The sequence below is a fragment of the Sphaeramia orbicularis genome, chromosome 19 (genome assembly GCF_902148855.1).
Source record: "Sphaeramia orbicularis chromosome 19, fSphaOr1.1, whole genome shotgun sequence".
NCBI lineage: Eukaryota > Metazoa > Chordata > Actinopteri > Kurtiformes > Apogonidae > Sphaeramia > Sphaeramia orbicularis.
This window is the reverse complement of record NC_043975.1, coordinates 2,501,608-2,514,883: the sequence shown is the minus strand read 5'-3', so window position 1 is coordinate 2,514,883 and position 13,276 is coordinate 2,501,608. Positions and strand designations below refer to the sequence as shown.

Below are 13,276 nucleotides of genomic sequence, written 5' to 3'. Positions count from 1 at the left end.
AAGCTGTGGGTTCCAGTTCAAATGTACAAACCTCTTCATATCTGTCACCTCTCGTCCTCTCCATCTCTGATCAGTGGCTCGAATCCATCGAAATGACAAAGTCGGCGCTGCAGCAGAAGATGCTGGACATTGAAAGTGAAAAGGTAACGAGCTTTAATGTCTTCAACCTGTGAAAATGTACAAAACAAGTTCAGATTAACCCTCAAAGACCCAGAGCTATTTCTGTGGCAGTTCCTCGATGAATTTTTGTCTTTATTTAACCTTTTGTAAGTGATTTATCAGCATTTATTATAATATTGTCCTCAGTATTTTGCATTTTTTCAGTGTAAATCATGTATTTTCTTATATTTAATTCCCTGATCATGTAGATGTTCATTAAAGTTCAGAGTAAATTCATAGGTTGTTAAATCAAAACAGAGAAAACTGAAGAAAAAGTGACTTTTTCTGCAAATCTCTCATTATCTGAACATAAACCCAGTGTGTCCATCCACTGTCATTGATCCAACTCCATGGGTTTTACTGGTGAATCAATGTTGTAGAAGATGACGGTGTTTCCACGGTAACTACGAAACCTCTTAACGTCCATATGGGTTACATACCTTATAATTTTTTAATTAATTTTATTAATTTTAATTATTTTATTTGTTTTTGTTAATTTTGTTACTTATTTTGCTCTCTTTTTTTTTACATTTTGTTGCCAATTTTGTTATTTTTATCTTCAATTTTGTTCAATTTGTGGCTTATTTTGTAAATATTACTCATTATTTTGGTGATTTATTATTCATTTTTGTTCATTTTATTGATCACGTTGGCTGGTTTTGTTCATTTTATTGCGTATTTTATTCTTTTTTACTTGGTTTTGGTGCATTTCTTTGCTTATTTTTTCCACATTATTTATTATTTTGTACATTTTTATTCATTTTTATTCATTTTATTTGTTGTTTAATATATATATAAACCCAGTGTGTCCATCTACTGTCATTGATCCAACTCCATGGGTTTTACTGGTGAATCAATGACAACGTTTCCACGGTAACTACAGAGCCTCTGGGTCATATCTGATGACCATGAAAAGATGAATAACTGTATTCTACACCAATTATTTCCATGTATTGATAGAATTAGTGGATCAACAGGTATTAAACAGTTTAGCTCAGTAGATGGTTTTGGTTAAAGGTGGACATTTGGGTCTTTAAGGGTTAAAACAGTGCATTTAAGACAATACGAATGCTCATAGAAGACAAACTAACCCATGTCTGTGATTGTGACTGTTCCAGGACCTGTTCAGTAAACAGAAGGGGTACCTGGATGAAGAGCTGGACTACAGGAAGCAGTCCATGGACCAGGCTCATAAGGTCTTCTTGGTTCAGATAAATGTGGTGTGGTTGTGGTTTTACCGTGCGTTTGTGAACGTCGCTGTGCTGCTGTGACTGTCTCAGAGGATCCTGGAGCTGGAGGCCATGCTGTTCGAGGCTCTGCAGCAGGAGGAGAACGCTCGCATGGAAGGACTGAAGATGGACGACGGGCGACTGTCCGACACTCTGAGCGAGCAGGAGAGGGAGGGGCTTCGCAGGGCCATGGACCAATGGAAACGCACCGTCATGTGTGAGCTGAGGGAGAGAGATGCACAGATTCTGAGAGAGAGGATGGAGCTGCTGCACCTCATGCAACAGGTAAACAACAACAACAACAACAACAACAAACAGATACACAACAGGGAAAAGAAGGTCACTGCAAGAAGGTCCTGGTTCCAACCTGCCGGTGCTTTATGTGGGATGAGTCCTGCTGCTCCTGGAGACAAGGACCTGAACCCATGTAGACCCAGGGGTCCGTCCATCTCAGCTGACTTAAACCCCACCTCCTCCAATTTTGATGACATTTGGTGTACGGGTAACTCATAGCCACTGCTGGAGAAGGTACATGAAGACTTTGGATGCACATCTTCTGCATCTTCTTAACCCATAAAGGCCCAGTGTTCCTTTTATGGCAGTTCCCAAATTCATTTTTCCTCTGGGTTTAACCTTTCTTAAGTGATTTATGACCATTTATGCTAAAATTATCTTCGGTATTTTGTGTTTTTTCAGTGAATATCAGGTATTTTCCAACATTTAATTCACTAATCATGTAGATGTTCATAAAAGCTCAGTGTAAAGTTGAGGGATATTATATCAAAAATAGAAAAAATTGAAGGAAAAGTGACCTTTTCAGTCAAATCTCTCATTAATTGAACATCAACCCAGTGTGTCCATCCTCTGTCATTGATCCAACTCCATGGGTTTTACTGGTGAATCAATTCGCTTTTGTTCATTTTTTAATTTTCTTTATTATTTTATATGTTTTTGTTCATTTTTTTTTAATTTTTACTTTAAATTACTACAGTTTGTAGCTTATTTTGTTCTTGCTACTTATTATTTTGTTGATTTATTATTCATTTTTGTTCATTTTATTTATTACTTTGGCTGTTTTTGTTCATTTGTTGCTTATTTGATCCTTTTTTAAATTTTGTTTTTGTACATTTGTTGCAAATTTTATCCACATTATTGGGGGTGTTTTTTATTCATTTTTGTTCATTGTATTTATTGTTTAATATATGTAAACCCAGTGTGTCCATCCACTGTCATTGATCCAACTCCTTAGGTTTTACTGATGAATCAATGTTGCAGAAGATGATGGTGTTTCCATGGTAACTATGGAGCCTCTGAACGTCCAAATGGGTCATATCTGATGACCATGAAAAGATGCAGAACTGTATTTTACACCAATTATTGACATGTAGTGATAGGATTAGTGGATCAACAGGTATTAAACAGTTTAGATCAGTAGATGGTTTTGGTTGGTGGTGGATGTTTGGGTCTTTAAGAGTTAACAGATTAACTGGTCACTCCAAAAGGTGGAGGTTGCCAGTGACACATCCAGGTTGCACTTCGCCTTCGCCCCAGTGGCTGCTGGGATCGTCTCCAACGTACAGGACCATGTCATGAGTTTAACCTCGTCCTCCTGGTATTTTCTTGGATAGAGGTCAGAACAGTTGAACCAGTATTGAACAGGACGTGTCACTGTTCTGCAGTTTCTGAAACCTGTGAACTGTCGCAGTCCTCCTGAGGTGGAACTGTGGAACTCTGGGTAGTGAGATATCGATTCACTGCCTCAGAGTCACAGACCAGACACAGACGGTCTAGCTCTAGTTGAAGCTGCAGATAGTTCACGGTGGATGAATCCTACGGGACGGACAGAGTTCCACCTTTTGTCTAGACAGGACAGGACTTAGCTAAACTCAGCAAGACTCTGGCTCAATCCCAATTCACCCCTTCCCCCTCCCCCTTGGCCCTTGTACTTGGCACTACCGCTTGAAAAAGAGTTGCCAAGGGTAGGGGTTGAAATACTCCCCTACACTGGAAAAAATCCAAATCTTACCAAGTGTATTTTTCTCATTTCTAGTCCAAATATCTCATCACACTTAAAATAAGACAGTCACCTGAAGAGGAACTTTTCAGTGAGATATAAGAACTGATTTATGGACAGTAGATCTGGAAAATCTGATTTCAAGAAATCTTACCGAGATAATTTTCATTTGTTCCATTGGCAGATTTTTTGCTTAATTCAATTTTTTTTTTTTTTTTTTTGTTAATTCACAGGTTAGAGTTAGGGTTATCTTGGTCAGATTTCTTGAAATCAGATTTTCCAGATCTATTGTCTATAAATCAGTTCTTCTATCTCACTGAAAAGTTCCTCTTTAGATGATTATGTCTTATTTTAAGTGTGATGAGATATTTGGACTAGAAATGAGAAAAATACACTTGGTTAGATTTAGATTTTTTCCAGTGTATGAAATGGTCCAACCCTTCCAGACCTGTTACGTCATCGGTGCTGCTTTAAACAGATGGGACAACTTTGCGACAGTGTTCCCCATGCTGTCAGCAGCTGTAGCTGTCTCTGTTCCGTGGGCTTTGATTGTCTATTTGCGTCTATCAACTATAAACCACAGAAATGCGATCTATAACACATTGAAACGGCATTAAATAGTCGATCAAATGATAAAGTTGTTTTACAAAGAAAATACGTACATTTGCGTGTTTCTTTCGTCACACTGTTGCACTTTTTTTGTTGTGTTTACCTCCATCTTGTCGATAATTTAAACAGAATTATGGGAGATTTCTCCTACCCCTCTGTTTGTAGTGTGGTCCTGAAAAATCTCTGTTTCGAGGACCAAACCGCCCCCCCCTTTGCCCTTCCCCTCCGACTCATCAATAATCTGGACACCCCTACCCCTTGACATGAACGCGCAAAATGGAGGGGGAGGGGCTAAGGGGTGAATTGGGATTGGGCCTCCCTCATTACCTCCGCCAAAGAATGGCAGAGCTAATTTTTTCATTGGGGTTTGTCTGTTTGTCTGTTAGCAAGATAACGCCAAAAGTTATAGATGGATTTAGATGAAATTTTCAGGAAATGTTGATACTGGCACAAGTAATAAACTAGAAAAGCACTCAGAGAACGCAGACCTCCGCCAAGGCAGTAAATCATTTGTTCCTTGTGCCAGTATCAACATTTTCTGAAAATGTCATCCAAATCTGTCCATAACTTTTTGAGTATTCTTGCTAACAGACAGACAAAAAAACCCCGATGAAAACATGACCTCTGCCATTTCGCTTGGCAGAGGTTATGGTTAAATTTTGGTGGCGATGGGGGGTGGTGGGGGATTTTTTGTTTGTCTGTCTGTCTGTTAGCAAGATAACTCAAGAGGTTTGGACAGATTTGGCTGAAATTTTCAGGAAATGTTGATACTGGCACAAGGAACAAATGATGAAATTTTGGTGGTAATCGGGGGGGGGGGGGGGGGGGGGGGGACTGACTGACCTGGCGAGTCTGCGCTCTCCAAGTGCTTTTCTAGTTTTTTGTGTTTCAATTACATGAGCTCACGGACCATCAGGTACTATCAGAAGGTCCACATTCGCTAAAGTGATACTAAACCTGATTGAACTGGTTGGTTGAGGTGGATTTCTTGTTTCCTCCAGACGTATGTGCATTATCATGTTGCATGAGCTCCCAAAATGGACGATCAGAGCAAATGTTCACGTACGATCTACAGCGGGGGGGGGGGGGGGGGGGGGGGGTTAATGTTGTTATGGGGCCACCTGAGAAAAGGTTAATAATAAACACCTCCATATAAAAACTGCTGTTTGTGTTTACTTGTGTTATCTTCGTCTCTGATGTGTTTGTGTTTCAGAGGAACAAGGAGCTGGAGGAATGTATCGAAGCACAGAAACGACAGATCAAGGAGCTGGAGGAAAAGGTATGGACCAATCAGAACACAGCTTACTGCACGGCCACGGCAATGGGTGCAAACACGTGTAAAAGTGGGCGTGTCTTGTGTTCTTGTCTTCCAGTTTCTCTTTCTGTTTCTATTCTTCTCTTTGGCCTTCATCCTCTGGTCCTAACGTCAGTCTGGATCAGACCAAGGACAGGACGGACCAGATCCGGGTTCAACCAGCGGCCGCTCCCGCCACATTCCCAGAATCCCACTGGGCTGTTTTGACAGCCCACGTTCTGGGTGGGACTGTACTGGTGCTGGACTTCAGTGTTTCTAATCCGTCCACTGGACCTGAGTGGACCTCAGCAGAATCAGCCAAGTGGACCACAGGTTCACCTCCGTAGAAACACTTTAGACACTGTTCACATGGAGATTTGATTGGTCTTCAGATGAGTTAAAGGACCAGTCTGTAAGGTTTAGGACCATCTACGAGCAGAACGCAGATATCGAAGCTCAAAGCAGCGATGGGGGGGGGGTTTGTTCCAAGATGGAGACGACTCTAGGTCCAGATACAGATCAATGAGACTAGAAATGGAAAACATGGGATAAAAACGATAGATTCCAACAAAAATGGTGGACTTCCTGTTGGGTTTAGGGCTCTACAACGCTTTTATACGTGTCGAGGTCAAATGTCAAAACTGGCCATGTATCCATAGCAACGGCATTTAACAAAAACTCGCCATTTTGATAACTTTTAATCACAATTTTTAGATGAAACTAAATTTTAAGTGCGAAAAAGTCAAAAATATGGTAAAAATGGCATATTCAAACCAACATGGTGGACTTCCTGTTGGGTTTAGAGATCGGTCCAAGGGGATTTTTTAAAACTTTTAATCACAACAATTTTTAGCGGAAAATTACCTAATTTGAAGTGTAAAAAAGGCAAGAATTAGGCAAAAATTGCATATTCAAACCAACATGGTGGACTTCCTGTTGGGTTTAGGGGTCCACGATGCTTTTATACATGTGTCAACGAAATTGGGTGTGTCTCGGTCAACTGTCAAAATTAAACTCAACATTTTGATAGCTTTTAATCACAACAATTTTTAACAGAAAATTACCAAATTTTAAGTATGAAAAAGGCAAAAATGTGGCAAAAATGGCATATTCAAACCAAAATGGTGGACTTCCTGTTGGGTTTACGGTTCCGGTCCATGAGGCTTTTTTGGGCTTTGGGGTCTGATAAATATATCGACCAAATCTGGTTCATCCAGGTCAGACCTCATGCGGGGGCTGAGCTTTTCAAACCTTGTAACATGGGCTCCATTGTACCATTTCTGGCAGAATGTGGCATTTCCAACAATGACATCATTCAACAAAACATCAACATTTTAATACATTATCATTGCAAACGTATCGAGATGATAATGACTATGTTTGAAGTTACTCTTGTTAGTTGTCAAGAGAAGTTTTGCTAAAATACTCAAGTTAAAAATGGGGTAAAAACTGCCTGTTAACATATATCAGTGGACTTCCTGTTGGGTTTAGAGTTCGACTCCAAGGGGATTTTTTTTGTGCCTAGACCCAATACATGTGTCGACCAAATTAGGTACAGTATGTCGAGGTCAAATGTCAAAATTTGCCACATATCCATGGCAACTGCATTTAACAAAAACTCGCCATTTTGATAACTTTTAATCACAATTTTTAGATGAAACTTACCAAATTTTAAGTGCGAAAAAGGCAAATTGTGACAAAAATTGCATATTCAAACTAACATGGTGGACTTCCTGTTTGGTTTAGGGCTCCATGAGGCCTTTATACATGTGGCGACCAAATTGAGTGTGTCGAGGTCAAAAGTCAAAATTTGCCATGTATCCATAGCAACGGCATTTAACAAAAACTTGCCATTTTGATAACTTTTAATCACAATTTTTAGATGAAACTTAAAAAGTTTTAAGTGCGAAAAAGGCAAAAATATGACAAAAATTGCATAATCAAACCAGCATGGTGGACTTCCTGTTGGGTTTACAGGTCTGGTCCCAGAGACTTTTTTGGGCATTGGGGTCTGATAAATATATCGGCCAAATTTAGTTCGTCCAGGTTAGACCTCGTGCGGGGGCTGAGCTTTTAAAACCTTGTAACATGGGCTCTATTGTACCGAAACTTTGCTAAAATATAAAGTTAAAAGGTTAAAAATGGGGTAAAAACTGCCTGTTCAAGCTTATCGATAGACTTCCTGTTGGGTTTAGAGTTCGGCTCCAAGAGGATTTTTTTGTTACGTGTCGACCATATTTGGTAAATGTTGGTAAACGTGCATGCGGTTAGTTTAGGGGGCGATATTGAGCCATTTTACGACGTCTTAGCCAAAAACCCATAAAATATAAAGACTCCCAGAACTTTGAATGCATGAGTTTTATGAGTTTTCAAGCTCTGACGTGGACTCTAATGAGAGGATTTAACATTTGTGCACAATCTGCAACTTCACCACTAGATGTCACTAAATCGTACACACTGGTCCTTTAATCTGCAATCTGATTGGCTATCACCACAGTCTAAGTATAAAGATGAACGACACGGAAAAGTGAAGCCAAATCCGAAGGACGCAGGAGATCGAACACGTTTTACAGCACCTCAGCCAAGAAGTGTTCTTTTTGTTTTGTTTTTTTAATGAATATATCAGTTATTTTCAGATTTTTACCGATAAACAGTGTTGGGGGAACTACAGTGAAACAAGAGTTTTGAAAAATATCATCAACTTTATGAACATTGGAAGAAAAATGTGAAAGAAAATGAGGTTTAGCAAAAAAACTATAAATCTACGTTCTCAAAGACCCGTAAACTTAAAACAAACACAGAGGGCACACGTTATGTTGTTGTAAAAAGGGAAAAACGCAGAATTTATTAACGAGAAACTAAACCTACAAAGAAAACCAGGCGGTCCAGAGTAGGACAAAGCACAAAGGAGAGGTTAAGAGCACCTCAGAAAAAAAAGAAAAGGACTAAAAAGACAAAGACTAGTCGCTAAAAAGACACAGGTGAGAGAAAAAACACAACGATTAGAAATAAAATGAGTGCAGACAGATGAGGACGGAGGTTTTCAAAGTCAAACAGGACGTTTCAAAGTTTAACTCATGATGGATGACGATGTTGATTAAGAAACGACAACTACGGTCCTAAAGCTGACGACAAAGAGAAGCAGAAAAATGGACCTTTGATCAAATAACCCTGTTTTCCAACAGCGTCAACAGGTTTAGTCAAAACAACTGTTACGTCAGAGGAAGATCTGTGTTTGTAGAAGACTGAATTTGTGCTTCGACAACTTATTCCGTTTGGAAATGTTTCTCAAATGACTGAACGTCAGCGTCCAAATGTATTTAACTTCACTAAACCTGGTCAAAATCAGACTTCATTCACTCAACTTCAGATGTTTATTTAGAGTTTTTATCACTAGTCGCTTTTCCATTGACCCTAAAATTACGCGACTATAACTTGCGCATAAAAATTTGCCTGATGGAGAAACGACAGTTTCGCCAAAACTCTAGTTTTTCGCTGGCAAGAGGTGGTTTTTCAGGCGTAGCGCAAATGGTATAGGACGCAAAACTGTAATTGAAAGACCTTTTTCTGCAACTAGAGTCACGTGAATAAAAAAAACGGATGTTGACAGACGTTACAGCAAGCGAAGAAGAAAGGTTTTAAAAGAAACATGTCGCAGTATGTGTGGACACACCAGAAAACTAATATTTTTTTTATTTAGTACGAGATAGAGGGGTAATATATAATAATAATAATGAAAATTAATAATGGGTTCGGGTTGTTACCCCTACACAAAAACGACTAAATTTGACTGCTTTACGGCATACGTCACTAGTAGCTATTCCACTGACCCTCAAATTGCACAAATATAACTTGCGCATAAAAATTTACTTAATGGAAACCAATTTTGCCAAAACTCTTGTTTTTTGATTAAAAGTTTTGTAGTGCAAATGGTATATCGCGCAAAACTGCAATGGAAAGACCTTTGTTCACAACTAGTCACGATAATAAAAAAACAAAAAAACAAAAACAGATGTTGACCTATGTTACAACAAGAGAAGAAGAAGAAACATGTCGCGGTATACATGGACACACCAGGAAACCCGATCATTTTTTAATTTAGTACGAGATAGAGGGGTAAGATATAATAATAATGAATATATCTGTAAATCAACAGCATATTTTCGTTTGTCTCCATGTTTATGGAATGACTTCTCGTGTCATTTCGCGATAATAAACAAATCATCGCACTTGTGATTTAATGGAAAAACCAACATTACACACTTCTGTTTGTTTGACATTTAGTAAATATCGGTAAAGTTTTGCGCAGATGTCCAATGGAAAAGCGACTACTGACAAACTGTCCATACTGTTCATATTTAATCCAGTTTATTTCTATCCCCTTAAAACAAGACTCGACACCAAATGACCTGCTTCAAATGTACAAATGGCACAGATGGGATATCATTAAATGGATGAGTCATCCAAAGTGAATGTTCAAAGAGATAAAGAATGTATTTTTGTTAAGTTTCGTGCAACTATTTTATGGAGAAAAGACGTCATTATTATATTATATTATGTCCAACTATAACATAGATGTAAAATAAACTATATATTATTTAAACTGAAATGTAAATGTCTATTTCAGATTCAGTCTAATCTGACCCAGATCAGATTCAGTTAATATTTTGCACATTTTGGGTCATTTTAAAGAAAGTCCTTCAATTTCAGATTTAAAAAATAACAATAAGAAGAATAATTGGGGTGTTTTTAGCGCTCTCACATGTCAAACAGATCCACTTTGTCCCAAACAGTAAATAAGGGTTCAGGTTTTATCAATGGATGAAACAGGACCTGGTCCTCAGGGTCCATGAGGACTCAGTTTAACCTATGAGACCGTTACAGGACGAAAGGGAAAAGGGAAAAATGACACGTTTGGACCAGAATATGGAGTTTTCATTCACGCACTGATAAAAGTCCAACTCGTTCTCAATGTGCAATAACTGTTGAGTTCTTAACCCTTTATGTGTGTTTTAAAAAGTCAGATGAAGGTGGATTTATGTGGTTTTCACTGGGGTCTATGTGGTTTTCACTGGGGTCTATGTGGTTTTCATTGGGGTCCATGTGGTTTCCACTGGGGTCTATGTGGTTTTCATTGGGGTCTATGTGGTTTTCATTGGGGCCTATGTGGTTTCCACTGGGGTCTATGTGGTTTTCATTGGGGTCTATGTGGTTTTCATTGGGGTCTATGTGGTTTCCACTGGGTCTATGTGGTTTTCACTGGGGTCTATGTGGTTTCCACTGGAGTCCATGTGGTTTTCATTGGGGTCTATGTGGTTTTCATTGGGGTCTATGTGGTTTCCACTGGGTCTATGTGGTTTTCATTGGGGCCTATGTGGTTTTCATTGGGGTCTATGTGGTTTCCACTGGGTCTATGTGGTTTTCACTGGGGTCTATGTGGTTTCCACTGGGGTCTATGTGGTTTTCACTGGGGTCTATGTGGTTTCCACTGGGGTCTATGTGGTTTTCACTGGGGTCTATGTGGTTTCCACTGGAGTCCATGTGGTTTTCACTGGGGTCTATGTGGTTTTCATTGGGGTCTATGTGGTTTCCACTGGGGTCTATGTGGTTTTCATTGGGGTCTATGTGGTTTTCACTGGGGTCTATGTGGTTTTCACTGGGTCTATGTGGTTTCTACTGGGGTCTATGTGGTTTTCATTGGGGTCTATGTGGTTTTCACTGGAGTCCATGTGGTTTTCACTGGGGTCTATGTGGTTTTCATTGGGGCCTATGTGGTTTTCATTGGGGTCTATGTGGTTTTCACTGGGGTCTATGTGGTTTTCATTGGGGCCTATGTGGTTTTCACTGGGGTCTATGTGGTTTTCATTGGGGTCTATGTGGTTTCCACTGGGGTCTATGTGGTTTCCACTGGAGTCCATGTGGTTTTCACTGGGGTCTATGTGGTTTCCACTGGGGTCTATGTGGTTTCCACTGGAGTCCATGTGGTTTTCACTGGGGTCTATGTGGTTTTCATTGGGGTCTATGTGGTTTTCACTGGAGTCCATGTGGTTTTCACTGGGGTCTATGTGGTTTTCATTGGGGCCTATGTGGTTTTCATTGGGGTCTATGTGGTTTCCACTGGGTCTATGTGGTTTTCACTGTGGTCTATGTGGTTTCCACTGGGGTCTATGTGGTTTCCACTGGAGTCCATGTGGTTTTCACTGGGTCTATGTGGTTTTCACTGGGGTCTATGTGGTTTTCATTGGGGTCTATGTGGTTTCCACTGGGGTCTATGTGGTTTTCATTGGGGTCTATGTGGTTTTCACTGGGGTCTATGTGGTTTTCACTGGGTCTATGTGGTTTCTACTGGGGTCTATGTGGTTTTCATTGGGGTCTATGTGGTTTTCACTGGAGTCCATGTGGTTTTCACTGGGGTCTATGTGGTTTTCATTGGGGCCTATGTGGTTTTCATTGGGGTCTATGTGGTTTCCACTGGGTCTATGTGGTTTTCACTGGGGTCTATGTGGTTTCCACTGGGGTCTATGTGGTTTCCACTGGAGTCCATGTGGTTTTCACTGGGGTCTATGTGGTTTTCATTGGGGTCTATGTGGTTTTCACTGGGGTCTATGTGGTTTCCACTGGGGTCTATGTGGTTTCCACTGGAGTCCATGTGGTTTTCACTGGGGTCTATGTGGTTTTCATTGGGGTCTATGTGGTTTTCACTGGAGTCCATGTGGTTTTCACTGGGGTCTATGTGGTTTTCATTGGGGCCTATGTGGTTTTCATTGGGGTCTATGTGGTTTCCACTGGGTCTATGTGGTTTTCACTGGGGTCTATGTGGTTTCCACTGGGGTCTATGTGGTTTCCACTGGAGTCCATGTGGTTTTCACTGGGGTCTATGTGGTTTTCACTGGAGTCCATGTGGTTTTCACTGGGGTCTATGTGGTTTTCATTGGGGCCTATGTGGTTTTCATTGGGGTCTATGTGGTTTCCACTGGGTCTATGTGGTTTTCACTGGGGTCTATGTGGTTTCCACTGGGGTCTATGTGGTTTCCACTGGAGTCCATGTGGTTTTCACTGGAGTCCATGTGGTTTTCACTGGGGTCTATGTGGTTTCCACTGGAGTCCATGTGGTTTTAACTGGGTCTATGTGGTTTTCATTGGGGTCTATGTGGTTTTCACTGGAGTCCATGTGGTTTTAACTGGGTCTATGTGGTTTTCATTGGGGTCTATGTGGTTTTCACTGGGTCTATGTGGTTTTCATTGGGGTCCATGTGGTTTCCACTGGAGTCCATGTGGTTTTCATTGGGGTCCATGTGGTTTCCACTGGAGTCCATGTGGTTTTCACTGGGGTCTATGTGGTTTTCATTGGGGTCCATGTGGTTTCCACTGGAGTCCATGTGGTTTTCATTGGGGTCCATGTGGTTTCCACTGGGTCTATGTGGTTTTCATTGGGGCCTATGTGGTTTTCATTGGGGTCTATGTGGTTTCCACTGGGGTCTATGTGGTTTTCACTGGGGTCTATGTGGTTTCCACTGGGGTCTATGTGGTTTTCACTGGGGTCTATGTGGTTTTCATTGGGGTCTATGTGGTTTCCACTGGGGTCTATGTGGTTTTCATTGGGGTCTATGTGGTTTTCACTGGGGTCTATGTGGTTTTCACTGGGTCTATGTGGTTTCTACTGGGGTCTATGTGGTTTTCATTGGGGTCTATGTGGTTTTCACTGGAGTCCATGTGGTTTTCACTGGGGTCTATGTGGTTTTCATTGGGGCCTATGTGGTTTTCATTGGGGTCTATGTGGTTTCCACTGGGTCTATGTGGTTTTCACTGGGGTCTATGTGGTTTCCACTGGGGTCTATGTGGTTTCCACTGGAGTCCATGTGGTTTTCACTGGGGTCTATGTGGTTTTCATTGGGGTCTATGTGGTTTCCACTGGGGTCTATGTGGTTTCCACTGGAGTCCATGTGGTTTTCACTGGGGTCTATGTGGTTT

General features: G+C 40.7%; 1 protein-coding gene across 1 annotated transcript in view; it reads left to right on the top strand.

The window, feature by feature from the left end:
- The window catches only part of jakmip3 (Janus kinase and microtubule interacting protein 3), a 30,438-nt gene extending 24,513 nt beyond the window's left edge, over positions 1–5,925 (top strand). The window contains exons 19-23 of the mRNA XM_030122369.1: positions 75–143; positions 1,278–1,355; positions 1,440–1,673; positions 5,225–5,290; positions 5,385–5,925. Coding sequence (XP_029978229.1) covers positions 75–143; positions 1,278–1,355; positions 1,440–1,673; positions 5,225–5,290; positions 5,385–5,435 — 498 coding nt within the window. The 3' untranslated portion in view covers positions 5,436–5,925. The remainder of the gene's footprint in view (positions 1–74; positions 144–1,277; positions 1,356–1,439; positions 1,674–5,224; positions 5,291–5,384) is intronic.
- The last annotated feature ends 7,351 nt before the right edge of the window (positions 5,926–13,276 follow it).